The sequence below is a fragment of the Muscardinus avellanarius genome, assembly GCF_963383645.1.
Source record: "Muscardinus avellanarius genome assembly, chromosome: 7".
In the NCBI taxonomy this organism is placed as follows: domain Eukaryota; kingdom Metazoa; phylum Chordata; class Mammalia; order Rodentia; family Gliridae; genus Muscardinus; species Muscardinus avellanarius.
Window position 1 is genome coordinate 115,562,512 of NC_137793.1, and position 27,880 is coordinate 115,590,391.

Below are 27,880 nucleotides of genomic sequence, written 5' to 3' on the forward strand. Positions count from 1 at the left end.
AGTGGTACCCCTCTATGAAAACAATTCAGCAGTTTCTTTTAAAGTTAAACATCCACCCGGGTATGGTGGTGTGTGCTTGTAATCCCAGTACTCAGGAGGCTGAGACAGGAGGATCGCAGATTCATGGCCAACTTCAGAAATTTAGTCAGACTCTATTTCAAAATGAAGGATAAAATAGAGCCTGGAGTATAGCTCAGAGGTAGAATACCCCTGGGCTCAATTCCCAATACAAATAAATAAATAATAAATAAATAGGTAAACATTCACTTATGTTATGATCCAGAAATCCCAATCCTAGATATTTACCCAAATGAAACCAAAAAATTGTTCACACAAAAATCTTGCCAGGCGTGGTGGTGCATGTTTGTAATCCCTGCACTTGGGAGGCAGAGACAGGAGGATCGCGCAGGTTTGAAGCCAGCCATGCTGGCTCAAGAGACCCTGTTTCCAAGTAAAAATATTTAAAAAAAAATAGGTCTGGGAGTGTAGCCCGGAGATAGAAGGGCATCCAGGAACCCCAGTACCACGCACACAAAAAAAAAACCCTACATTTTTTGTTTGTTTGTTTTTGTGGTACCAGGAATGAAACCCAGAGGTTTTCTACCTCCGGGCTACACTCCCAGACCTATTTTATACTTTATTTGGAAACAGGGTCTCACTAAGTAGCTGAGACTGGCTTCGAACCTGTGCAATCCTCCTGTCTCAGCCTCCCAAGCGCGGGGATTACAAGCGTGTGCCGCCACACCTGGCTAAAAACTACACATTTTTATAACAATTGTATTTATAATTAATTCTACTTAGTTGTATATAGTTAATTATCAAAATCTGGAAACAACCCAAAAGTCTTTCAATTGGTAAATGTAAAAACAACACATGGTACTCCCGTGGCATGGATTGCCATTCAGCAGTGAAACAGGAGTGAACTCCTGATGCACACAGAAGCACGCTGCTAAGTGGAAGAACATACATGCCTACATAACTCCATTCACTCGACATGCTAGAACAGCCAGAACCATTGGGACAGAAAGATGAGTGGCTGCCAGGGACTGTGCTGGAGAGATACTGCTCATGAGGGACACAGAGGATATTGGGACTGATGGAACTGTGCTAGGTCTTGGTGCTGGTACTGGCTACATGAGTGTATACCAAACACTTAAGATGGTGCCTTTGATTATATATGAGTTGTATTCCAATGAAAAGAAAACTCAACATGAAGAGAAAAAGTACCAGAGGCTAAAAAGTGGATTTATTCAGATTTAATCCACGATGTTTTTGAGAGTGGAGCCTCATTTCTAGATGTGGGTATGTCCAATTTCAGCAGCTTAGGTAGACGCTTAAGTCTATAAATAATGCCCAACTTCTCTCCCCGTGGGTTCAGAGCACTTCCATATGCAACGCAGGAATTCTAAGAGGAACCCTGCAAACTGGTACACCGAGGCTTATACTCAGGGGTGAAACATGTTGGGCTGAGCATATGAAAGAAACCAGGCACCAGGTTTGTAGCGATCTGAATGATCAACCTTCATCCTACTATTTTTTTATTTTTTATTTTTTATTTTTTGGTGGTACTGGGGGTGAAACCCAGAGGCTTTCTACCTCCAGGCTACACTCCCAGACCTATTTTATACTTTATTTGGAAACAGGGTCTCACTGAGTTGCTGAGAGCCTCACTAAGTAGCCGAGGCTGGCTTCGAACCCTGTAAATCTCCTGCCTCAGCCTCCCAAGCGCGGGGATGACAAAGTCACTCTCCGGATAGCTGTGTGATCCTAAGCAGCTAAGTTGGAAAACAAATTCAGGGGTTTACGAATGAGGGGGAGGGGCAAGGGGAGGCGCTGAGAAACCAGGGACAGATATACAGCCCTCAGTCGGTTGGACAAGCTTCTAAGGAGAACAAGGCTCTGGTAATCTCTCTGGAAAGTCTCTCTTTCTTCGGCTTACATGTTCCCAGCATATTCCTAGAATTCCACCTTAAAACGAGCCCAGTGTGCTTATGGCCAATTTCTGAGCGTGGAAAAGTTTCGCTTCGGCAGTGACATACTGCAGTTGGACCCCATTCGCCCACATCTGGAAGCCACATGTCTTCGGCAGCTGTATAAAAGTCAGCGGGGCGAACCTTGGGTGACATTGGGTTTGCCCAGAGCTAAGCAGCATGGGCCTCCCTCTTCCGTGGCTCCTTCTGTCTCTGGTCACCGTGGCCTGGGGCCAGTATGGCGACTACGGGTACCCGTACCAGCAGTACCAGGACTACAGCGACGACGCTTGGGTGAATCTGAACCGGCAGGGCTTCAGCTTCCAGTGTCCCCAAGGACAGGTGGTGGTGGCCGTGCGGAGCATCTTCAGCAGGAAGGAAGGCTCTGACCGGCAGTGGAACTATGCCTGCATGCCCACGTCGCACGGCCTCGGGGAGCCCACGGAGTGCTGGTGGGAGGAGATCAACAGGGCTGGCATGGAGTGGTAAGGCGCATCCGCTGCGCTGGGCTGGCCGCATCCCTGCACGTCCTCCCGGGGGGTCTGACCAGGGGAGCAGTGGTACCCAGAGCCCGGCCAGCTCCTCCCCTCCCCTATCACTGCGCACTTCCTCTGGGTGGGGCAGGGCTGCAACAGAGCAGACATGTTAGGAAGAGAACCCCCCAGGAGGGAAGTGCCCGGCAGGTGGGCTCCTTTGGGGCTCTGTACCCATTTGGTCCAGGGGCTGGTGCGAGTCTGCAAAATATTGAGCAGCCTGAAAATTGATAAGTACAGTAATTGGGATTACTCAAGAAACTCGACGGTCACTCGCCACCGTGTGACGTCAGAAGCATGTTTCCATTTGGTAGCCATTTGTTGCTGCTGTGTGCAAGGGTATTGGTTCACCATAGTTTGGGGAAAATAAACTATCTGGCTCTGGGCACAGAGAGTTTGAAAAATATTGACCTAGAGTGATGAATGGGGAAGAGAAGACAGAGGAATAGAAGCAAAGGTATGTGGAATTAAACAGTCCTCTGCTGCTCTGATCAGACGTGCTCACGGCATAGTGAGGACTGAGCCCCTGCTCTCTGCCTGGATGTAAAGTGCAGTCTGCGTAGTTTACCAGAGGGGTTTAGAGGGGGGCTCTGTCCTCCCTCGAAAGGGACCCGGGTGGGTCCCAGCTTGCGCTTCTCTGTGGGATGTGACTGTCCTAGTCGGGTCCCAGCCGCAGTGGGTACTTGCTCAGAAGCCCATCCAGCAGCCATTGATGGGGAGGCCACTTATTGGCAACAGCCTGGGTTCAGCCTGCCCTGCAGTGGCCGGGGAGAGGGGAGAGGGTCGACCCTGGAGGAGGAGGAAGCCCGGCTGGCAGGCCGCCACTCAGGCTATGGTAGAGCAAGTCTGCGCTCTGTGAGGGGGGCCAGGCCCTTGGGGTTAGTGGGGGCTGGGGAGGGCAAGCCTAAAGCCCAAGGGTCACACAGCCAGAGTCCAATAGGAGACACCAGTGGGTGGAGTAAAAACCGCTGCCGGTGACTGAGCTCCCTGTATACATCGTCACATTTAACGCTCACAGTGAATCTATGAACCTTTTTCTAAGTAGACAAACTATGGTCTAGAGACCTGGTGTTTTTCCTCAGCTGGAAAGCTGGGATTTGGATCCAGCTACTCTGAAGATGGATGGTGTGCTCAGGGGCAGAGCCGGCTGCCTCCGCTCCGGGCAGTCTCTGGCCTGACTCCTTAGGGAGCTAGGACCTCACAACCAGACTCTCCTACTTCTCTATCCCGGGAGGGTGGGGTCTGCAAATCCCGCAGAAGCCCAGCCCTGAGGACGGGGTGGGGAGGGGCCTCAATGGTCTGCAGAGGCTGGGGACAGCCCTTTCTGCTCACCCTGGCCCGCCCCTCCTGCCTCTGGCAAGCCAAGTCAGTGATCCAGCCCCCCTCCTAAAGATGGCTGCCTCTGACCAGGCCGGCCTTGAGGACAGATGCTGCCAGGCACGGAGTGTCCAGCTGTCCCTCTAGCCCTCCCATCTGGGGCCCATCCTGAGGGCGGGGCTCCCTTCTCACACCCCTTTTGCTGTCTCCATCTCTGTGGGGGAGCCTGGGCCTGAATCAGGACAGCCCTTGCAGTGCACTGGACATTTTTGGCTCCTTGCAGGTCCTGAGTTCCGCAATGCTAGGGACAGAAGCCAGATAATGTTTTGTTTAAACATGCCAACTTGTGGCTGGTTTGTCTCAGAGCATTCCAAGACCATCCAAAGAGGCAGGTGATGCAGGGAATTTTCTTTTCCTTTCTTTTCTTTGGCCCCTGGGCTCTAGAGAAAGTCGGTAGGGGTGGGAGGCTCTCTCTCCCACCTCCTCTCCTCTGTATTTGCTGAACAGGATCCTGTAGACCTTCCTTTCCCTTTTCCTGCTCTGCCCCTCCTCTTCCCCTCCACTAAGCACAGGACTGAAAACTCACAAATGTGCAAAGCAGCTTTCTCTGACACCAGGACACACATCAATTAACCCCCCAGTATTTTTCACATATTTGTGACTTTGAGCTCAGATTCCAGGCTCGACAAAAACTTTGGAAGGGAAGGAATTGCTCACAGACCAGAGAAGAGTGGCATCTCCCCTGGGCTTCAGGCTCTTGATCTGTTCTGGGGTGGGGTGGGGGGAGTTGTTTATGGTTTTGTGTGCAATTTGGTGCCAGGTATAAGCAAATTAGCTTTCCGGTTTATTTTAAGTGGGGAAAGATTCTCACACATGAACTTGAAGACAGTGTTTACGATCTGCTGAAGACACTTGCTAACGGGGCACCTTCTTTAAAAGATGCTGCCCCCCCTGCCCCCCCCCCCGCCCAAGCGGCTTGTGACTAATGCTGCTGCATATCGTCCCCCTAGAGCTCGGAGGCTGAGGAGGGACACTGCTCCTCACCACCAGCTGCCAGGAGGCCTCACCTGGGCCCCGTCTCAGGGCACACCTGGCTCCCAGGGGGTGTTCTCTAACTTGGGGTGGCTGTGGGTCCTGCGGGGAGCAAGACAGAGCTGGACCATGGCTCTCGGGAGGCCGAGAGGTCCTGTGACGGAGGAGATCTGGGCTTTGGATCGGATCAGAGAAGGTAGATTCCTGGGTTCACGGCTCCCGGCTGCATCAGCTCTTAGCTGCGTAGCCTGGGACATTGCGTTCCTCGCTTTGGCTAAGGAAGCGAGAGAAGAGGAAGGAGAAGAGGGAAAAGGGAAAAGAGGAGGAAGGGCAAAAGGAAGGGAAGGAGAAGGAGGAAGTTGTGATGCCCCCTCACAAGCTGGTCGACGGCGGTACCACGATGCCTACAGGAAGGAGTACGAGAGATGGATGCCTGGTGGGTTGCCGCCTGAGGATGGCGGCTCACCGGGATGCAGTGAATACGGAGCTTGTTGGGGCTTACTTTGGGCAAGGTGGCATACAGTCTGAACTGGGAGGAAGTGTGTTTTTAATCCCGGCGCCTTTTCCCCTCAGTACTTCAAAGAATCCCCCAAAGACATTCTAAAGTAGTAGTTTGTACTAGGCCTGGATGTGTGGGTTTGTCAATGACAAACCACATAATAGCAGAAGAGAAGAAAGAAAAACTCTCCCACACAGCTAGGTTGCACCAAGGTAAATTCTAAGCTGGATATGTTGATGGAAGGTCAGTTTTCCGTAGTCTTCCTGTAATGAAGACCAAGGCTCTGTGTAGTCCAGACCAGTCATCCCAGTTCGTGGTTCCAAGTATTTTGTGTGCACAGAAGCCAGCTTCTTGAAACCACCATCTTCCCTTCTTCTCCCGGGACCTGCCTTGCTCCCTGCAGGACGCTCCTCAGCACCAGATTTGCAAAATATGATAAAAGGACTTTTTCACATTCACCGCAGTATCTCAGTGCCCAGAATAGCGCCGGCATGCCAAAGCCCCCACTTAGATAAGTAGTGGATGACTAAATCGGTCTACTTGGTGCTTGAGGTAGCCCAAGCCCAGTGTCCCCATGTCCTTCAAGAGAAGTTGACAGATTTTCCTACGGGGGAAACTATTTGCTTATGTCTCTGACTCTCAACCTTTCCGTATCTGTAATAAAGGTGTAACATTATTGTTTTTACCTCATTTTGATTTTTTGCACACGCCAACAAGAAAGATGGCCTTTAAAGATTTCCCATTGATCATGAGAGTGTGCAGAGAGGATGGTGTAGGTCTCTTGTTGCCACAGGATGGATTCTTTATCCAGTTTACATTCTCCCAATAATCCTAATGTCTTAGGAAGTATAAAAATAGAATACTAAACTTTTAATTTCAAAAGCTGTAAGAACTAAATGTGACATGATGCCCTGATTGGGATTCTGAGTTGGAAAAAGGACACTGGTAAAAACAAAAAACAAACAAACAAAAAAACCCAATAACAACAAAAAGCTAGTGAAATCCAAATAAAGTCTGGAGTTTGAGGTTGTGCCAACATTAACTTCTTAGTGTTCATAAGCACATCCAAATTACTAAAAATAGCAGTAGGGGAAGCTAGGTGAAGGGCAGACATGAATCCTGTGTGTCATCTTTACAACTCCTCCATAAATATAAAGTTACTTCAGAGTAAAAAGGTTTAAAATACACGTGTGAATCAAGGCTGGCTGGGTTACATACTGGGAATTTCAAACACAATTGGAGCCCAACAGAATCCAAGAATCTCATTACTGGAAGGAAACATATAATTTAAGCCTCTCACACTATAGATTAATTAAGAATTAAAGCCCAGAGAGTGAAGCAATTGAGAAATCAACAAAACCATTCCATTAAGCCTAAGCTCTCTGACCCTGGCCCTAATTCACATGGCGATCTGCAGTATATTGTGTGCCCCTCACACGAGTCATTTGCTCATTCAAATTCTACACGCTGAAGGAAGAGGAGGCTTAATAACACGCAGTCTGAGCCACTCAGATCTTCTCAGCACTGGAAAGCAGATGCTAATTATTTCTGCCTTACCCATGAGGAGGCCGTATCTCTGAAGAATTGGGAGATCTGGGGGTCGATTGCCAGTGAAAGCAGAGGGGCCAATCCAAGGCCGCAGAGACACAGCTGGACATGAAATGTTGGTGTTATGTTTTCCTTAGATAAAGCTGCAGTGAGTGCTAGGCTAAAGAAGATAGCACATCCCTGTAAGAACGACTTCTGAGGGCAAGAGGGCTGAGTGCGAGAGAACAGGGTGTTGGCAGATCTAGGATTCCTGCCAGCAGCCCTCTGTCCAGGTCACTCTGCTGAGTACTGGGAATCAATGTCTAGGGGAACTTTAGCTTTGCAGAGAGAGAAAAAGGAGAGAGAGGGAGGGGGAGGGAGGGGAAAGTGAAGAGAGAAGAGAGGAGAAAGAATGAAAGAAAGAGAGAGGAAAGAAGGAAGGAAGGAAGGAAGGAAGGAAGGAAGGAAGGAAGGAAGGAAAAAGGAGGAAAAAAGGAAGAAAGAGAAAAGAAGGAGGGCTGGCTCTCGGCTCTTCCTGCAAGAATGACAACATCCACTCCTCTTGATGGAGGATTTGCTCTTGCCCAGGCACTTGTCAGAGGCAATCTCCCTAAACAATAAGAGATTTCCAGAATTAGAATATCTTTCTCTGTGTGTATGTATGTGTTCTGAAAGTCTATGGACTTGTGGATGAGAACCATCCTCAAAACGTTGCCCCACAGCAACCTTTACACAAGCCAGGTCAGCTCCCCAGTCCTGTGTCTCTGTCCACAAAGACAACACACTAGTTGTGTGAGGATTCCGTCAGGGAATGTGTGTACTTTACTCACTGTGGGTCCTCACCTCTCAGCATCTGCATTCCCTTATATAGGAAATAATGATGATGGTTGGAAGCTGGTGTCTTGGGCTCATTTCATAGGATTGTTTCAGTGATCAAAGTATTAATACACACATAGTGCTTCGTAGCCCCAGTGCTTAGCACACGGTAAGCCCTCTATAAAGTTTTCATCATTACTGTTGTGAGTACTCTCTGGAAACCAAGGCTCATCGAGATAAACATCATATGGTTGGTAATTAAAAAGCTGGAGGGAAAATTCAAAGTGAGAAATTATAGTCTCTGATACGCACCATTTTGTTTTTTTAATATATAATTCCATTACAACCTATAAATATTCAGGGTATCTTGCTATGGTTTAATATACCATGATGTAGTATTAGGTCTCTTCTTAACAAATATTGGACTTGATTTTCATGAACCCCATAGTTAATTCTGCAATCCCTAGATGCTCTGGAATTGCTTTTAGGACATCAATACAGCTCACAGAAGAATCTGGAACTTCTCAGAGGTTTTAGGAGTCGTCTCTTCTGCCTGTGTTTTCCCAAAATGTGTCAGGACTTTGTAAAGGTATTCTGCCTCCATCTTGTGCTAGGTCTTCCTATCCTGAGAAGCAGTTCAGTGTGTTGTTTCTGCTTCATATCTTAATAGCTTGTAGACAGACTGGCAGGCTTAAAATCTAGGCATGGACAGCAGAACTCTCCCAGAGGCAGAACAGAAGGAGCAGACTGAGTCCAGCTCAGCCCTGCTCATGTTCCCACCATTGTGGAAGAGGGTGAGTGGTGAGGGCTGTGGGATCTGCCTTCAGAAAGCCTTACCTATCCCTCCATGGGGCTACCCAGTGATAGGACATGCTAGACGAGATGTCCTCAGTATGAGTCAGAATTATCAAGAAAGAAAAATGTCTTGGACTGAGAAGACTGGAAAGTGTCTTTTGTTCTCTGATATCTATCTTCTGAGAATGGCCTCAGTCAACCTGACCATTGTGGCCCTCAGCCCCAACGGTTATACAGAAAGTGATGTCTGGAGGGCAGCATGTAGCTTTAATAGGAGTATTAAGTTACAAATATTCATGGGTATAGTAATATTAACAACTAGTACGTCTGCCTTTCAATAACACGTGTCAGGCACTTGGCAGACAGCACCTCTTTACTCTGCATAGAAGACGGCTAGGTTAGGAATGACACTATCATTTCACAGAGATAGATGTTCGTGTCAGCAGAAAAGGAGAGCGGAGTCATGGAGTCATTCTGTTTGGGCTGAGGGAGAAATCCAGGAATTTAGAAGCCCCTTTGGCAAAGGCGCCCTTGTCCTGCGGCGGGTGTGTCTCAGCCCCTTGCTCCACTGCCCAGTGGTGCTTCCTACTCTCCTATTTCTCTGCTCCTCTGTCTTCGGTACCAGTCTGCGTCTTGTCTCCCAGGTCTGTGTGGTCATGGGGTCTGCTGCTCACTCCCAGTCCTCCAGAAAGAATCCCAACCAGGCACAGCACAGGTTCTAGTAACAATTTGTTGAAAAACTTGAAGAATATTCCAGAATTCTGTGGACTGTGTTGCAGATGCCTGATGGCAATTCAAACAAATATTCTGGGCAACACAGAGTTAACAAAAGTCCAATCGTCACTCTAAAAGAGTGACACTCTGTTGGTGTAATCAAAGGCCTCCTCCAGCATTAGGAAGTGGGAAAAACTGGACTGAGTTAAGGAAGTTATGCCACGTGGTATTCCCCAACCTATACAGGGTGTCAGCCTCCGGTCTGGATTACAGACAAAGCTGATCTTAGTCCACGTTTGCAGCGGGGTTGGAAACAGTTTAGCAGCCCTTAAAATATGCCTGCCTGTCTGTTTGTGGAGCCAGGAAGAAAACAGTCAGCTCAACAGCCCATCCCTTTTATAAGATTTTAAGGAGCTCTTGACCAAGATGATGCTGTAGCCCTATGCCCTGTTCTATACTCAACTATGTCCCCAACTTCTAGGAGCTTAGATTTCTTGCAATTTTGAAGCAAGACCAGCAGAGACCAGAAGTAGAGACTAAAACTCCACAGAGCAGTCCGCACACAAAACCAGGTGTTCATACGCCTTCCAGTTCTGGACAGATTATATGCTCCAATAATTCTTCCTGCCTGATAGCCTGGACTTGATAAAGAACACCGATAACAAGGAGAAAATCTGGCTGTGGCCTAGGTGAGGCTCTCTGAAGAGCTGGCCCTAGAATCCTGCCCTCTGGTCCTCCCCAGGGGCTCTCTCCCCGCTTCTTCTTCCTTCTGACTTACCATTGCTCATACAGGGGACAACTTCCTGTCTTTGCTCTTGGGCCAGTGGTGCTGAGATGTGTCATGTATAGAAAGGCGCTTTTTCTCAGAACAGGCCTAAAAACTGTGGTTTCCCGAGAAGTAATCGCCGTGTGATTTGCCTCTTCGAGTTTCTAGTGTCAGGTGGAGCAGGGCTAAGACTACCAGTGCGTGAGACTAAATTGATTCTCAGGCTTGGAAGAGAAGGTGAGAAGGAAGGAGAGGAGAGTCTCCGCAGTAGGACACTGGCCTTGCGCCCGCTCCAGGGGGTGTTCCTGGTGCCTGAGTCACGTCCCACTCACCAGGACGGCTGCAGTCTGGGGCCAGTTCCCTGATCTGCAGGCCATTTAGGTCCAGCAAGGAGGTACTGAGAGATAAATGTGAGGCCCCTGGTGTGTCTATCAACCACTCAGAAATTATATTTCTATGTTTATTTTGGAGGGAGATTCTGAGGATTGAACCCAGGGGTTGTCTACCTTCCAAGGTACACCACTCAGCCCCTTTTATTTTAGTTTTTAAATTTTGAAACAGAGTCTTGTTAAATCACTGAGGGTCTTACTAAGTTGCTGAGACTGGCCTTGAATCTAAACTTCTCCTGTCTCGGCCTCCCAAGTATGGGGGTTTGAGGTGTGCACCCGGCTAACTTTTCAGCACTGCTGCAAAGATCAAGCCCTGTGAGGGATGCTTCCACACTACCAAACTCCTCCAAGCAGGTCCATTCCTCCCGAGGCAACCCGACGGAAGCCGGGGAGGCTGGCGTTCAGCCACCTGCCACCACAAGTTGTGGGCTCAGAGCCTGGACAGTCCAACTTCTCTTCACGGGCAGCGTTATCTGAGGTGGTGTGTGAGAGGAAGTGACAGAATGTGCTTCCCACACAGGCCGGGGTGACAGCCTGCAGGGGATTCCTGGAACTAGATTGTCCTCAGAACTGGCCCGCCACAAGACAGGTCCACTTATCTCCCTACCTTTATTTTTATTTAAGGAAGTTTACCACCATGGGAACTCTGTCTCCCGTAGAGCTCTTAGTGTGCAAGGCCCGCACAGTGGCTCCTTAGCTCCAGAGAAACCGTGACCTAGCTGGGTTCTGACAGGACTCCATTCGGAGGAAGGCCTCATCTTAGTGATGGCAAGAGAGGTCACAGGGCACTCCAGCGTGCCATGCCATCCCTCCTCGGACGCAGAGGAGCTCTGTTTTTGACTCTCAGAGCTCATATCAAAGTCATATTTTGACTCTCAAGCTCACCACTTTGCACGGACCTTCTTAGAAGATCAGCCCCAAGCTGCCTTTCCCCCCTGGTATGATCCTACTGGTCTATTTCAATCATGCAGATTCCCAAGAGGCCAGGCATTTATGAAGTACTGGTATTTCTGGTAAGATGTGAGCAATGCAAGAGAAAAAAAAAGAGACTCGATCACCAAAGGGCCGCCCATAGGTCCTGGTTTACACCTCAGTGCATTGTTGGTCTCCTGTCGCTGAGTTCTCTAGTTTATCAGAACTTCTTACACATCCTGGGAGCATGGCTGACCAAATGCCAAGACCCCTCTCAGTTCTTCTCTCAACGTGGTTCAAAGCAAGTGATACAGACCAGTAGCGGGAAGAAGCTGTTGAGTGGACAAATCCATAAATACTTACATATTGGACTGATATATGCAAGAATGGATAAATGGAAGACTAAAAGGACAGTGGCTTTCCAACCAGAAACAGGCAACGTATTTGACATCTAGTTTTGTCAGATCTACACGTTCCTCTCCAGCAACAAGAATGAAATGCAATCTAGTCGCTGATTGTGTTATAGTTTCTTTTTTTTTTAAGATTTAAAGAAGTTTATTAAAAAGATAGAAATACAGAAAATAGTTACAGCCCCATGCCGAAATGGCATGAGGGGGGAGGGTGTCCCGGGCCGACTCAGCACTCCTCTAGTGCTACGGTTTCTATGTCAGAGGTCTCACTCAGCAGCCAGCGCGGGCTACTTATTCTGACTTATTTGTTATACTTTCTGGAAAGTGATCTTTTCTTGGAAAACAGGGTTGTATTCCAGCAGCCGGCTGGCTGTGTAACATGAACAGCCACCTGCTGTAGTCACTCCTGAGAGGGGACAGAGCAAAGGCCAGGGAGCGGGAGAGGCAAAGCACAGAGGCAGCTCAGGGCTCTCCCGGAGGGCCATGCTCTGGTTGGAATGCGTCCTCCAGTTTATGTGTTGGACACTTGCTCCCCAAATTAACATGTTTGTGGTGTTTAAAGGTGAGTTTTTGAGAGGTAACTAGGAATAGAGGAAGGCAAGCAGGCACTCCAGGATGGCATTCGTGGCTTTGAAGGAAGAGGGAGACCCGAGCTGGCACACTGGCCTGTCTTGTCACTCGATGTGATCCACCACGCCATGATGCAGTAGGAGGGCCTCAGCAGATGCCGGCACCGTGCTGACAGAGTTCCCAGGATTGCAAGCTACGTGAACCTCCATTCTTCAGAGCTTATAGCAGCAGAAAGCAGATGAAGGCTGTCGGTGAAAGGTCACATTCTGCACAAGGTGGAAACCCCCTGGGCAAGGTAGAAAACAGCACTGTCAACATTCCGGCAGAAAGTGGCAAAACTTCTTTATGGTGGAGTCAGTTTCCACTGTGTGGACATAACAGTTTTGCCATCCATTCATTCCTTGATAGACACCCAGGCTGGCTCCATAACTGTGAAGTGCACTGCTACAAACATGGATATGCAGGTATCACGGTCGAGCTCTGACTTCGATTCCTTTGGAAAGATAGCCGGCAGTGCGTAGCTGGGTCAAGTCGTGGTTCCAGTGCTGGTCTTCTGAAGAACCTCCACGCTGAGCTCGCGGCCGCTGTAATCCTTTGCAATCCCACCAACAATGCACAAGGGCGCCTATTTCCCCACATCCTCACCAGCTTTTGTAATCATTTGTGTTCTTGATGACTGCTCTTCTAACTGGAGTTAAATGGGATCTCTGTGTGCTTTTTATTTGCATTTCCATGATTGTTAAAGATGTTGAATATGTTTTAATATAGTTATTGGCCATTTGCATTTCTTCTTTTGAGAAGTGTCTATTCAGGTCAATTTAAAAATTTTTTGTACTGTTAAGATATGTCATTTTCAGGAAAATGAATAGCCCTAGAGAATAGCCAGTCTCAGAACGCCTCAGATAGGATTGTATGTTTTATCCCATATGTGAAAACTAGAGAAAAACTGGTAAACAGAAGAGACTTTAGCTTCGGGAGGCTGAGGCAGGAGGATCGCGGTTTGCGGCCAGCCTCAGCTACTTGGTGAGGCCCTCTGCAACTCAGTGAGACCCTTTAAAAAATAAAGAATAAAATAATAGGGCTGGGAGTGTAGCTCAGAGGTATAAGGCCCCTGGTCTCCATCCCCAGCACCACAGGAAAAAAAAAAAAAGACTTTAAGTGAAGAGAGTCCAGTAAAATAGTGGAAGTGGATTAAGGGATGGAGGAGATCTGTTGATGGAAACAGCTCAAAAAACGCCATGTACATACGCAGAATTGTCAACACAATCTCAGTGACATGTATGCGGAAGGGGCAGGGAGGGCAGGTCCTGAGGGGAACACCCAGTGCGGCTGGAGTGCATGTATGTTTCCGTCACTTCGCACCTACATTAAAAAAGAAAGCGGCAAAACTCCAGGTGCTGTGGGGCTTGGGGAATGCGAGAAAATAGAACTGGAAATGGAGCAAAGGAAGACATGTTTGTACCATTCTACAACTCTGAGTTAGGAAGGGGTCTTCTCTCTCTCCTCTTCATGAAGAAAGAACGGGCCACTTCCTAGATCAGCAGCGGCACAGGCAGAAGGAGAGAGAGAAAACGTCTTTCCGGACTGTGGCTGTGGCCAGCATTCTTACAGCTGCAACCTAAGGACTTGACCATGTGACTGAGAGGGAGGAAGACTGATTTTCTTACAATTTTGGGTTCCATCCATGTAAAGCCAGGGACTGTAGATCTCTGGGCATGGTGGCAGGAATTAGGGGAAAAGAGAGCACCTTAGCTGTGCTCTTCACAAAATGGAGACCAGAAGTAAGAGGGAGAACAGGGAGAGGAGGAACCGCGTATAATCCCCAGACCGCACCCCATGGGCCCACCCTCCGCAGCCACTCCAGGGGCCTCGGCCACCACCCAGATAAATGCATCACGATGGATTCAGCCACGGCTGGGATTGCACCCCTCGTGACTTAACTGAATCAACTCCAGACCCCAACTTGTGAGGTTTTCAAGGGACCATGCTGTATGTAACCATTGAGGACCAGAGGGGACTTACGGTATTTGAGGACTTCAGGCCAAATGCTAGCACAGGAAGGAGGCGCTTGGAGGAAGTATGATGTGAGGGTCTCATTGCTATTCCAGGGCAAGGGTCTCTGTGCACAGGGAGAGAGCCTCTGGCCTGGTGGGTACTGGGAGGTCCCTGGGTAAACTCTGAGAACCTGGGGTTGTGGCCCCAGCTCTCCTGAGGTGCCCAGGATAATCATGGTGCACACCTGGGCTTTGCATGCTGAGTCGGGAGAGTGAGACATTCTTTTGAGGTTCATCGATTCACTGCATTTTTATTTTCTCTTCTTTTTATTTTAAACTCAAGTAAACTTATTCATATTCTTTTATTCTAAATGGCATGAATAATGTACCATCCTGCATTTGTAAAATTCATAGCCACCCATTTGTGTGTGCTCATCTAACTATACATCCAGAGATAGACCAGGAGCAGTCTTCTTTCAGTTGAGAGATTCCCAGTCATCTGAATTTCAATGATGAGCATATGCCATCTCTACCAATACACACACTCTCTTATTTGTCTAAAGAGAAATGAATTGCTAGAAACCTAGGTCAGCGGGAGAGTTTAGCTGGGGCCGGTGGGGTCACAGGAATGGGTCTGTCTCTGCATCAGTGTCTTGGGCTCCTGAGTCTCCTCTCTCCTCCTCAGGTACCAGACGTGCTCCAACAACGGGCTAGTGGCGGGCTTCCAGAGCCGCTACTTCGAGTCGGTGCTGGACCGGGAATGGCAATTTTACTGCTGCCGCTACAGCAAGAGGTGCCCGTACTCCTGCTGGTGAGTCTGGGAGCCGAACCCATCCCTCAGGACTCCTGGGCTGGAGGGGTTCCGGGTCTCCCTCGTGTTCCCTTCTTTCAGATACGCTGAGCCGTCACAAACAGGCTTGGAGAATAGCAGCTAGCTTCTGAGGATAAAGGCATTAGAAGAAAGCTCACCCTGGGATGGGCCCAGGGGTCTCCAGCCCAATGCGCCCACACTCTTCTCTTGGCAGAGAAGGAAACGGGTCGCCAGAGCAAGGCAGTGACAGCCCGGGACCGCACAGCAAGCTCCTGGGTTGCAAGTCTTGAACCGAAGCCTGCTGAGTCCTGCCTCGGTGCTCTACTTTCTACCATGTGACTTCTTACCACAGCCAAGGCCGTGGCACTTATTTGGGAGCCTATGTTCCTTTAGAGAAACCAACCCGGTCATGGATTAGAGTCCAGTATATAGGTATAGGCAGGAAAAAAAATGCTGCTGCTGTGTTCTGGATGTTTGTAACCGTGCCCTGTGACCTTTTCTTCCTTTCCTTCTGCTTGGGCTGGTGCCGAGCAACTCCTGCCCTGGACTTCCAGTTGACAGGAGGGCGCGTGTGCATTTACTTCCCGTGATAACTCACACTGGGCGTCAACAATGCAACTTGCCACAGGGCCTGCAAACAAGCCAGGCATGTGGCCTTGGACAAAGGGATGCAAATGTGCCAGCATTTGAAAGGTGGCTGGCTCCAGTGACTGATGTCTCCGCAGTCTGATGCTTGGAAGGACAGCCTCTCGGCTTGTGTTGTTTTTAACCAGCTGGTGTTATGCACAGATGCCCGAGAGGCGCACCATGTCTCTAAGGACAGACGGCTCCAACAGCTTCAGCACTTTTTCTTGAAAACTAAGGACAAATAGTAAATTCAGGGCTCAGAGTCACTCTATGTCTGTAGCTGTGTGATGGAGCGGGGATGTCCTCCAGCTCCCGAAACTGCCTCCATAAAGCAGTTCTCCCTCCAGGCGGCAGTGGAGCAGGCATGACGAGGGTGGGGCGATACCACTGTGGCCGGTCACGAATGAAACATCTAAAGATCAGAGAGGAGGAGTGGGTGGAAAGAGCTTGGTTCAGGCAACAGGACCTTGAAGCCCGGTCTGGCCTCTCCTAGTGACCTCCTCCTCCTCTTCGTCCTCTCCACCACCGCACTGTCTCTAGCAGATCTCTTTTCCTCCAACACGCCTCTGTGCATTGCCAAAAATGATGATCACACTTTATGAGTCTCTCAAATTTTTGAAAATCTAATGAAAACTATAAACCATATCTTTAGGGGAAAACACACTTAAGTTTGTTCATGCTAAAGTTTGCTAAGAACACTGGCGTCCCCCGAATGCCCTCAAGGATACCCTACCAAGGGCCCCTGAATCCCAGGTTAAAATTCCCAGAACCGCAAGGTCTTCCAGGCCCTCAAATACCTTAGCTGCGGAGATGCATTTGCAAAGGGCAACCCAGGTGCCAGAGCTGATGTCAGAGGATGACAGCCGCCAAGATGGGCAGGAGGGGGTAGGGGCCTGCCCACGGAGGCTGGAGGAGCTGGCCTTCCCCGGCCTGCCCTTCCCATCTCCCCACGCACAGCACTTTGCACCTCTCACAATGAAATCAGCCTCAGTGTGGCATTCAAAGCCAGTTAAGATGTAAATAAATTATCTGAAAGAGTTAGCAAAAACTAGTACTCCTTCTGGTTCTCCTTGTCAAGCTCTGAAGGAACTATTAGGATGGGGTCCCCGGGTGGCCAGGAGAAGTGTGTTTGGGAGCAGGAGGGGAGGTGAACAAGAGAGAAGACAGCACTACAGGCCGCAGTGTGGAGGCTGAGCCTCCTGGAGGCCCAGGTGTGGGTGGCCCTGACCGCCCGCCCTGCACACGTGCCTGGTTAGAGCGGTCACACCACATCTTAATTACTGTGTCTGGATGGCCCTCTCCACCTAGACTCCAGAGTTTGGGGGATGAGGGGCTCACTGATCTTTGCATTCCTGATTTCCCAGAAAGGACTTGGAACATTGTGTCTTCTTAATAATCTTTATAATTAATAGTCTTCTTAATAGTATCTTAACAATTAATATCTTCTCAATAATCTTGAATAAATGTGCAGATAAATGATTCTGAGGATGTGCAGGATAAGGTGAAGTTGCCCAGGAAATAGGATTTTCTTACTCAAAATGTTTTTTTTTAATTCTCCACCTTCCCACCTCTGCCCTCTTACAGAAGCTCGACACAAGCAGAGCCTTCTGTAGTGATGTCCACTGAGCCCCTTCAATAATGTCAGGCAGGCGGCGGGCGCTCACTACATTTGATGCATGAACGAATCGCTCCAGTCGACCCTAGTTCTACTGTGAGGATTAAATGAGATAACGCGTGCCTGCGTGTGCCACTGATGGCGAGCACTCAGCGCGGGCCCATCTTAGGGCACAGCGCCCTCACCCTCCCAGGACCTCTGGTCAGCGGCCAGGTCACCTCGTGGGGAGCAGACATGGGGCTGGAGTTGGGCGCAGAGGGACAAGGGCCTGGCCACCTGGCCCGTCTGTCGGGGTGCCCTGACTCACCCCTGCCCAGGCAGAGGAGGGGTGAGCTGGGCGGCCATGTTGCTCATTATAGCCAGATCCAGGATTCTGTTCCGAACAGTGTGAGTGCCCGGCGTACCTGCGGCCATGCAGCCATGGCCAGCTACCTGGGCCCTGGACAAAGATGGTGAGAACAGGAAGTGGGCTTGGGGTCCATGGCTTTGGGTGATGAGACAGGCAAGAGCCCCATGCTCACTGATTTGGGGAGGGCTGCCAGACACCGGGGGTAAGGAGTGGGGAGAGGGGAGGGTGGGGGCAGGGAGAGACAGCTAAGCCTGCTCTATCCCTACATTCTCCGGGTTTCTGTGATCTGTGCCAACACTCTGGGCTTGGCCACTGGAAGCTTCTCCTGCTTATTTGAAAGCCGCAACCCAAAAAAGGACAAGATTTGGGGTCTCAAATTCCCCTGCTATTGATGATGCCCCAGACTCCCTGGACATACACCCGAGGTTCTGGGCAAATGCTGGATGTCCTTGTTCTTGTGCGTTTTAGAAACAACTTCTTAGGTACAACTCCCCAACTAAGATGCTAAGAATTTAATGGCTATGGAGATAGAGATGTGGGAATGGAGTCCACAGTCAAGGATTGGAAAATAGACATGAGCAGCTTCTGGCTGGAGACGTTCAGGTCTCCTGGCAAAATTTACACCAAGCCTTTGCCACTTTCCCCACACACACGCCCGACATCCTCCCTCACCCAACCCCCATCGGAGGCAACACTGTTGGTCAGAACCACGGGGCAGGAGGAAAGAGGAGAGCATTCTTAGAAAGAGAGGGTGTGTGAACTCCAGGCCGGCCCACCGAGGCAGGCTTCTGCTTGGCCGGCTTGTAGCAGCGGGCTACCATAGAAGCCAAGAGAAGTGGTGCTCTGTCTAAGGAAACCTTGGAGAAGCAGCAGCTCTGAGCACCGCGGCACATGGCGTGTGACTCACTGTCCCATGGGTGTCTAGACATTTTAGTTGTATCTTTAAATTGCCTGAGCCATGACGTTACATTATGTCTTTCTAAACCGAACCAAGCCTCTGGGGCATAAATTAGGTCTTACTGCCTCAGCATCTCGACCTATTGCCTGGCACAAAGTAGACCCTTAATAAATTTGCAAAATGAATGACCACGCATCGCAGGCCCCGAGGGACAGCACAGCCGGTGCAACCTGACGTTGCCGGGAATGATGTTTTATGGCTGATAAAGACTTCTTTCATGTGCATTATTTTATTTGATCCTTTTAGCAGCCCTACAGAGCAAAGTGAGAACTCTTCCTGCTCCCCTGGCCCCTGCACCTTCCCACAGTGTGAGGCTGTTAACCCTCTCCTTCCATCCCTTGAGCTGGCTTGCATTACCTCCCAGGGAACTGGACAGCTGTGGGTGGGGACAGCACTTCTCCCACCCAGCTCGGGAGGACATCCTGCAGCATGGAGCCGACCCTGTTTCGACCCGGCTAAGTCAGTGTCTAACGGCTCCAGGCCTGAGCACATTTAGGGCTTCAGAAACATCACCACGCTGGGCTGGAAAAACAAACCATCAACCAGCTCCCTGTGAGCGCGGGATTATTTGTTTGGTGGAAACCAAGGTGCTGCGAGGCTGTGAGGCCATGCAGCGTCCCCTTGGATATCACGGCAGCACTGAACTCTGGCAAGAAGGCGAATTCCTGACAGATGCGGACACGCCGTTACTAATCAGCCCCTACTGGGTTGGATGAATATGGAAATTACACACGTATTTATTTATATAGGGGAACTCAAACGCCTAGTCCGATGGCCTGCAAACCACAAACACATGTTGCGGATGGAGCCACAACCCTTCGGGGACCCTCCGCGCTCCTTCTCTGCTCCAGACAGCGCCAGCTGCAGCTCGTCCAGCACCAGTCAGTCTCCTATGTCTCCCAGGAAACAAAGGTTTTGAATTGAGCAATTATTTCCTTTTCCAAACGCTCCATCTCCAGATCCATGGCCTTGCAGTAGGTTCATTGGATATATTTTGGCAGGAAAATAGGAATCATTTTCTTTCATCACAGAGGTTCTCTGTGACCCCAGAATTCTCATTCTCTGCTGCCTGCCTCCCCCTCCCCGTATAGGGTTATAGGCCAGAGAGTGGATTAGCTTAGCTCCTGAGTAGCACTAGCTAGCAACACTATCAGTTACACAGCACACCGCTTCCTTCTTCCTCCCACAGCTTCCAGTCAAAACCAACCTTCAACTCTGGTCCACACTGTTCCTGCTTCAGCCCAAGATGGGGTGTGTTTGCAAGACCTCTCCCTGTAAGGTTGTGTCAGAGACAGGAAGGAGATGTCAGGTCCCCCGCACCCTGTCCCGATGCCTCGCCCATTCCTGCACGCATGGCTCCCTGCAGCCCGTTTCGCAGGGGCCGGGTGAGAAGGGTGGCTTCTACACGGATTTCTCTGAGCCAGCAGGAAGCTGTTATTGTATAGATGGACATACCCATATTTGGAGGGCTGAATGTTACACTTTAAAGTCGCTGGCTTTCATCTCAGGTGCTTTCCTGTGCATAACAACCATTACTTTGTGTTGCACCAGCTTGGGCAAAATCAAGTGTGCCTTTCATCAGCTGGAGTGAGTGGCTGGGCCAGTTTGCCATTTAGACTTGTGTCTGCAACGCCTCCCTGCCTGTGCTCAGACTTCAAAAGCAAAGCTCTCCGCGATGCGCCTGGAGCCTAAGAATCGGCTCACCGAGCCCCAGCCGCTAGCTGCTTAGCACGAAGCAACCTTCCATTAGGGGCCAAATCTGTTGCCTCATCCGGTCTCATCTGCCTCCCTCCACTGAATTCTAGAGGCAATCATCCATTCCCCACTCATTAATTTGCCTGATCAGTCAGCCGATGATGGTGGATGGATATAAAATAAATGCAGTTCCCACACTGGGGCCGAGTTCCTGATATGATGCTGATGACACATATCTATTGATATCTGCTCTGTGCTCATGTACAAACTCGTTTAATCCTCGTGCATGGAAATCATGAGACTATTACACAGATGGGGGACTGAAGTGCAAAAGTCATAACTTTCTCCAAAGTGCCAATCTTGGTTCAGATGGGTTCATCCGCATCCGAATGCCAGGCTCTGTGCAGAGTATCAATGCACCTCTCACTCAGACGAGGAAATGAGAGCCATGGGGCGTGGTGGCCCATGCCTGTAATCCCAGCACTTGGGAGGCCCGGACAGGAGGATATCAGGTTGGAGGCCAGCTTCAACAACTTAAATGAAACCCTTAGCAACTTAGCGAGACCCTGTTTCAATTTTTTTAAAGAAAAACTTAATAAAAATAAAAATGACTAGGGGTGGAACTGGGAGGTAGAATGTTTCTAGTTTCAGCCTTCAGTGCCAAAACAAACAACAACAAAAAGCATTAGGTAACAGAACAGTAGATGTCTAGTAGCCAAAATAGAGACGTTGTTATATTAGTCAGAGGGGAGACTCCGCAGAGACGTCCCTACTGGGGTGCGGCCCCCCCGGGGGGGACTGATGTAATGTGGCTGAGGAAAGTCAACAGAGGCAAAACAAATGTGCTCACCGAGCCGCCCTGCGCTTGCCAGAGCCGGAGGCGCAGTTCCAGGATAGCAATTGGAAGAATATTCAGGGTGTCCCTCTTCTAACTTAGACCACAGACATCCCTGAACTCTGTTCCTCCTGCTGTGATACATAACTAAATTGTTGAAATGTGAAGCCCAACACAGCAGGAGAGGACAGTCAGGAACATTTGACATTCTTTCTCACACCCCCAAGCCCCTGGGGTTCAGGCTGTCTATACAGATAAGGGTCCTTGGGTAACTGCTGAGGTCCTGGTCATTCAGTGCCACTCAGCCAAACCCAGCCCGATGGGGAGGAAGCCAGAGTAATTGTTCCTTTGTGGGGGCACTTTTTTGGTATATAACTGAATTTGGGATTTATTTTTGTTGTCTCTACAAAAATAATTTGACCCGGTTCTAATGCAGCACCTCTTAAAGACTTGAGGCTTTGACAACATAGTCTAATCTGAGATAGTCTCGTTCCTTCGAGCTTATCTGGAAAATTGTATGCTAGAGGATTGATCGTAAAGAGAATAGGTGTAAGAAAGCTCTCAACAATTTGCCTGTCACAAAGGGACCTCTTCATTTTTGTGAATATAGAATGTAAGCCAACCCCAACACGTGAGTCCACGCTAGCTGAGTCCCCTCCAGGTCCTCTTCTGCCTTAGTTCCTGATAGGTGTGTGTGTGAAGCCATCGCCAGCGGACCCGCAGAGGGCTCATGGAACTGGCCATCACCACAAGACAGGATGCGACCCTATTCTGTGATTTTAATCAAATGTTAAATATGTGGGGCTGACATATCATCGGACATCAGAATGGATGCCTTTAATTTCACAAAGTAGGGGTGATTTCCAGCCTATCCCCCTTAACCAGGGTTCTACAAGCCAGGCTAAGCTCGAGCTCATGCTTTTATGATGAGAACAAAATGACAACAACCAAAACTTAAACAGGAGCTAATCCAGCCGGGACCAGGAGAGACGCGTGCAGCAGGAGTGCGCTTCACCTGCTCTCAGACCACCTCGAGAGTCACTGACAGCAGTTCCTGCGCCCACAGAGGCTTCCCAAGAAAACTGTCCAATTGGCAGGTGGCCTTGTGTCTGCTCATTGCACAAAATGAAGTAATAGAAAATCCTAGGTTTCAAAAATGAATAATTTTTGCCCTCTTTTGGAGCTTAAAATTTTTGACATTTATTAAAAATGCAAGTTTTTCTTCTCCACTAAATTCCATATATATATATATATATATATATATATATATATATATATATATATATATATATATATATACTTTTTTTGTGTGGGTCTGGAGATGGAACCCAAGGGCATTCAACCTCCAAGCTACAACCCCTGCCTTATTTTTTCTTCCTTATTTTGAAACAGGGAGAGTCTCACTAAGTTGTGGAGGGTCTCACTAAGTTGTGGAGGGTCTCACTAAGTTGTGGAGGGTCTCACTAAGTTGCTGAGGCTGTCCAAGAATCGTGATCCTCAGGTCTCAGCCTCCCCAATGCTGGGATTACAGGTGTGCGCCTAAACGCCCGGCTCAATTCCCAATATATTTAACTATTCAAGGCATTTCAGGGAGATCAGAATGGTCAGTAAAAACTTATAACAAACTAAAAATTTAGCTGTACTATTTACAAACAGCTTTGGCAGTTAGATTTATCCAAATACACTATTGTCAAATAGTCCTATTTTTTATTATTTATTTATTCATTCATCCATTCATTCATTCATTCATTCATTTTGGTGGTACTGGAGTTCATGGAAGCCCTTCTGCCTCAGGGCTACACTTCCAGACCTATTTTTACATTTTTATTTGGAAACAGGGTCTCCTAAGCCAGCGCGCGCAGCTGACTTCGAACCTGCGCGATCCTCCTGTCTCCGCCTCCCAAGCGCGGGGATTACAAGCGTGCGCCACCACACCCGGCTTATTCTTTTTTTGGAACAGGGTCTCACTGAGTCCCAAAGGGCCTCACTAAGTAGTAGCTGAGGCTGTCCTTGAACCACAATCCTCCCGTCTCAGCCTCCCAAATGCTGCGATTACAAGCGTGCGCCGCTACGCCTGGCTAAAATGCATTTTTTATATTTTTCTTCTATTTTATTTCCTCTTTTTAAAAACTGACCATAGTGCTGGGCGTGGCAGCGCACGCTTGTAATCCCCACGCTTGGGAGGCGGAGACAGGAGGATCGCGCAGGTTCGAAGCCAGCCACGCGCACTGGCTTAGGAGACCCTGTTCCCAAATAAAAATGTAAAAATAGGTCTGGGAGCATAGCCCGGAGGTAGAAGGGCTTCCAGGAACCCCAGTACCACCAAAAATAAAAAATAAATAAAAACAGACCATAGCAAATTCATTTAATTTTATGATCTAATAATGAGTCATAACCTGCCATTGGAAAACATTGTCCTAGTACTCTTGGATGGCAGGGATCAGTATCGATATCACGTAGTGTTGCCTCAAAGCCAGGGACACCAGCTAAGTCTTTTAGAAGCAGGACAGTGTAGCCTTTTTGCAGCCTGGACGGGTTTGGTGGAGACCGTGAAACCTGGTCTTGTCCCGGGACTTGTTCAGACTTCATCTCTTCATGGTATGTCTTGTTTCCTTCCCGAGGGAGTACTGTGTTTGAGCTTTCTCCTCTGACCCTTTGCTTTCTCCGCATAGGATGACGACAGAATATCCAGGCCACTATGGGGAGGACATGGACATGATCTCCTACGACTACGATTACTACATGCGAGGGGCAACAACCACTTTCTCTGCAGTGGAAAGGTGAGGTCAAAGGTTGATCTTATCTCATTTTAGTCAGGTGATAGACACTTTATACAAAAATGAATTCTTGGAAAGTTACTAATATGTGTTTTGCAAATTGAGTAAAACTTACGCTAACCCCTTAGATAATGTACTATGATGAACTCGAGTGTGAACTGTCTTTCGTGTCGTGTTTTTAAAGGAAATTGCACTTAGCTGAAGTCAACATGTTTACAGCATAAAATTTTTTTTAAATATATACATTAGATAGTTCTAGAAAAGCACAATATATGTTGTAGTTTCCATGAAGAAATCTCTTTATTTTCTTTCTCCTAAGAAAACTTAGGAGAACCCCCTAAGTTCTCACATGTACCTTTTTTATTTTAGATACTTTTTAAACCCACTTAGTGACCCATTTTCTAGAAGCAGAGATTTAAAGAATTGGACTTAGGAAAAAACCATTTTATCAGTGAGAAGAAAGAGCTGGAAGACGTGACTCACACAACACAAATATTAAGGAAAAAGAGACCCAGTAGTCCAGAGCATGGGAGCCTGTGCACTCAGCAGGGGCGGCACGACGCTGGGCGGCGGGGAGCAGGGCGCTCAGCGCTCCCCAAGGGCCCCAGCTCAAAAGAAAATGGGTTCTGCACTTTCTGGTTAGGAAGACAGAAAAGAACACAGTAAAGAAAGAATGCCGCCCAGATTACTGCAAACTTACTGCACTTGTGTTACGGTTTGAGAATATGTTACGATTTGGGGAAACTGGCCCCGGTGACCCCTGTTACGGTTCCGGACACAATTTCTCTCAAAACACAAAAAGATAAAAAGCACGGGTTCTTGTCCTGAGCTGAGGATAAATACACATTATCCCGGAGACTCTTGCTGAAGATTTAAAGAAGTTTATTAAAAAGATAGAAATACAGAAGACAGCTACAGCCCCATGCCATTCAAGAGCGCCATGGGGGGTGACTCCAATGAATTCACCAAAGATACAACATGTGGACCAGACTTTTTATACGCATGACCTCCACCTTGTTCACGTAATTCTGACATAGCAAACGTCCCTGTAAGGTCCTCCCCGCCCGGACTTTCCTGCCTACGTGTCATTCACAATCCCCTCCTCCCATCCTAGCTGGATTACTATGTAGATCTGTCTTTAGAGGAAGCCCCAGCTCCCCTCTCCTATGGACTTGCTAACTACTTTTACCTAAGTCAATCTAAGTTGCAATAGCTGTTTGCTTAAACCAACACCAAGTCTTTCACAAATTTCCCCCTCACCCAATTTTTGAAATATATTAATAATTAAAGCTTTCTCAAATCTTCCTAGGCCATTCCCCATACCGGTACATTTTGGAAGTTAAAAATGACCAATTCCTGTGGGTTTGAAATTTTTCAATTATATGGCTTCCCCAGAATCATGGGAAACTGAGATAGTATGTTACAGAATTGTTTTAAAATGAATATCCCCCCAAATAAAATGAATATCCCCACGCAATTCTGTGGTTGTCACTAATAATCCGTGGCCTACAGATCTACAACTTGGGTTTCTGGATGAACACTGTCAGCATGGGCAGGATGCAGAGCTGGCTGAGCAAGGCCTTCCTCCCATATGCAAATCGAACCCCAATGGCTGACTCCTGGAGTCCCTAGGAACGCCTGGAGACAGATAGTTCTTCCTTGCAGGGGTCTGTCCTATGATCCTAGGGGGTTAGCCTACCCATTAGATGCCCAAGAACATCTGCTCACTGCCTCTTAAAAGAGCAGTATGCATGCCCGGCCATAAACTCTTGTTTACCTCTGTTTCTGGGTAAATTCAGTAGGTAAATAAGACCCGGCTACAGCAATGAAGTTCATTTTGTAAACACACCTGGTGCAGCCACCTTACTAAACATCTTAAGCAAGCTGTGTTCTCTGTTGACAACTCTGAGAACAAACACCGATGATCGTCCATCACCCAGGGCCTCAAAGACTCGTGCGGGCGCCCCGTTCCCAGTTACCCTCAGAATAAGTGACCTAGAACCACGGAGCCAGGACCCTGAAGCCACTTCAGACTGTGGCAGCAGAGAGCACCCCTCCCAGGACTGGGGGGCCGGCGTCACATCCCGTTCGGAAGCTGGATGGAGGCTGTGTCCACGGTGATGTTTAGGGTAAACAGAACTGGAAGGAGTCTGGCCAGGCTGAGAAGGGGAGAATAATTCTGAGGTTAAAGGATCTTGCTGTGCTTTAGAAGGATTTGCATGATCCAATATAGAAAACCTCTTTGAGTTGTTTCTGTATTAGCACTGTGCCAAGAGTTGCAGCTAGGTCCTCTGTAAAGCCTAGTTGTGGAGACCTTGTGGACCAAAGTGACCCGCCTTTGAGTCCGGCCAGCCTGGCCCCTGACGATCTCCTGCTGCCAGTGTTCCCGTAGAGCAAGTCACTCACTCCTCCCAGCCTGCCTCTCAGCTGAACAGTGAATCAGGTTGGATGCAGAAGCAGGTCCCGCACCCAGAGCAGGGCGAGGCACACTGGAAGTCCTCGGTACACTGGAGTTACAGTAGCATCGTCATTGGTAAATGGCACCAGACCACAGCAGTCAGACAGGGCGGGCACTCAATCGACTTTTATTAAATGCTTGAAAAAACCATATGGCTTGGTGGCATATACCTATAATCCCAGTACTTGGGAGACTGAGACTGGAAGATCGCAGGTTAGAGGCCAGCCTGGGCAACTTAGCCAGACTCTGTTTTAAAATTTTAAAGAAAATGAAAAGATCTAGGGCTCTGGCTAGGAGGTAGAATGCCCCCGGGCTCAATCTCAAGTTCCTAAAAGAACACAGCCTCGCCCTTGGCTGCGGACATTTCCTGACAGGTGTCCGCACCACGGTTTTCAGCCTGTCGTTTTTCAGCGAGTCTGTCCCCTCCGACTCACCCCACTGCTTAGACAGATGGCGGTTTGTTTTCTGACACTCCAGAATGGCAGACATGTTCCTTCTATTTTAGGGGTTCTAGAGTTGTTCCCCTGACTCCATTTCTTCATGCTAGTGCTTTCTGAAGGGTCGAAATACACAGCCCAGGGCCTCACACGTGGGAAATACTAAGTAAAAGAACCTTCGAGAACATTCAAGACGTTGAAGAAGAGTCTTCCTAGAGGAGTGCGGTGGTCTGAAGGAGTACCCGTGCCCCCAGCCGCTGACATGCGGGCCGTGGGGGTGACTGGGGCGCCATAGGGAGCTGGCGAAGGGATGAGCGGGCATGTCCCTGCGGCCAGAAGCCCCCTGGCCTAGAGGGGCCGTCAGTTCTCAGAAGACGTCATCCAGAAGGCTGCTAAGCAGCAGAGAGGTTACGTGTCCCTCCAGGTCCCTGCCTGGGTCCTGCGGGCCGTCCCCAGCTCTGCCCCTCCCTGCGGTGGGGTCCGGGGACCGCTCCCCTGACACTGACCTCCTGACTCTCCCGCAGGGACCGCCAGTGGAAGTTCATCATGTGCCGGATGACTGATTACGACTGCGAATTTGCCAGTGTGTAGACCTGCCGCCTGTGCCTCGGGAGGGCGAGGGCCAGGAGCCCCGTGCGCCGCGGCCGCCCACATCAGTTGGAACGCCTTCGGCGTTTCTTCTGCTCTCTTGTCTTCTCCCCTGCCAGCTGCCTGGGCCTACCTGACTAGTCTCACTCTTGCGAGTAAATCCACACTTACACCTCAACTCTCACTTTGAATATATCCCATAGCAACCGTCCTTATGGCTGCCAAGGGCTTCCTCGTGCGCCACACGCACGGTGTGCACACCTGCAGCCACCTCTGGAGCACTGCGCCGCTTTGCTGATGCCTTCGCTATTAACCAAGCTTCCAGTTCAGCGTCAGGAACTTGGGCGGGGGAAGGGCCTGGGCAGGCGCAATGGAGATCCTCCACTGCTGAGTCCCTCAGAGTGGCACCCAGGGTTGCAGCCTCCAGCCCGGAGAGCATGCATACCCACTCCCCTCTGCGCAGGAGCCTTGCCTGCTTAGAAGTCC

At 49.1% G+C, this 27,880-nt stretch overlaps 1 protein-coding gene across 1 annotated transcript; it reads left to right on the forward strand.

The window, feature by feature from the left end:
• Positions 1-2,150: 2,150 nt before the first annotated feature.
• Positions 2,151-27,397, forward strand: DPT (dermatopontin; the record flags this gene model as incomplete). Its single annotated transcript, XM_080698615.1, has 4 exons — positions 2,151-2,455; positions 14,930-15,055; positions 23,807-23,914; positions 27,331-27,397. The coding sequence occupies 4 exons, from the start codon at positions 2,151-2,153 to the stop codon at positions 27,395-27,397; spliced, it is 606 nt and encodes a 201-aa protein (XP_080554741.1).
• Positions 27,398-27,880: the final 483 nt, after the last annotated feature.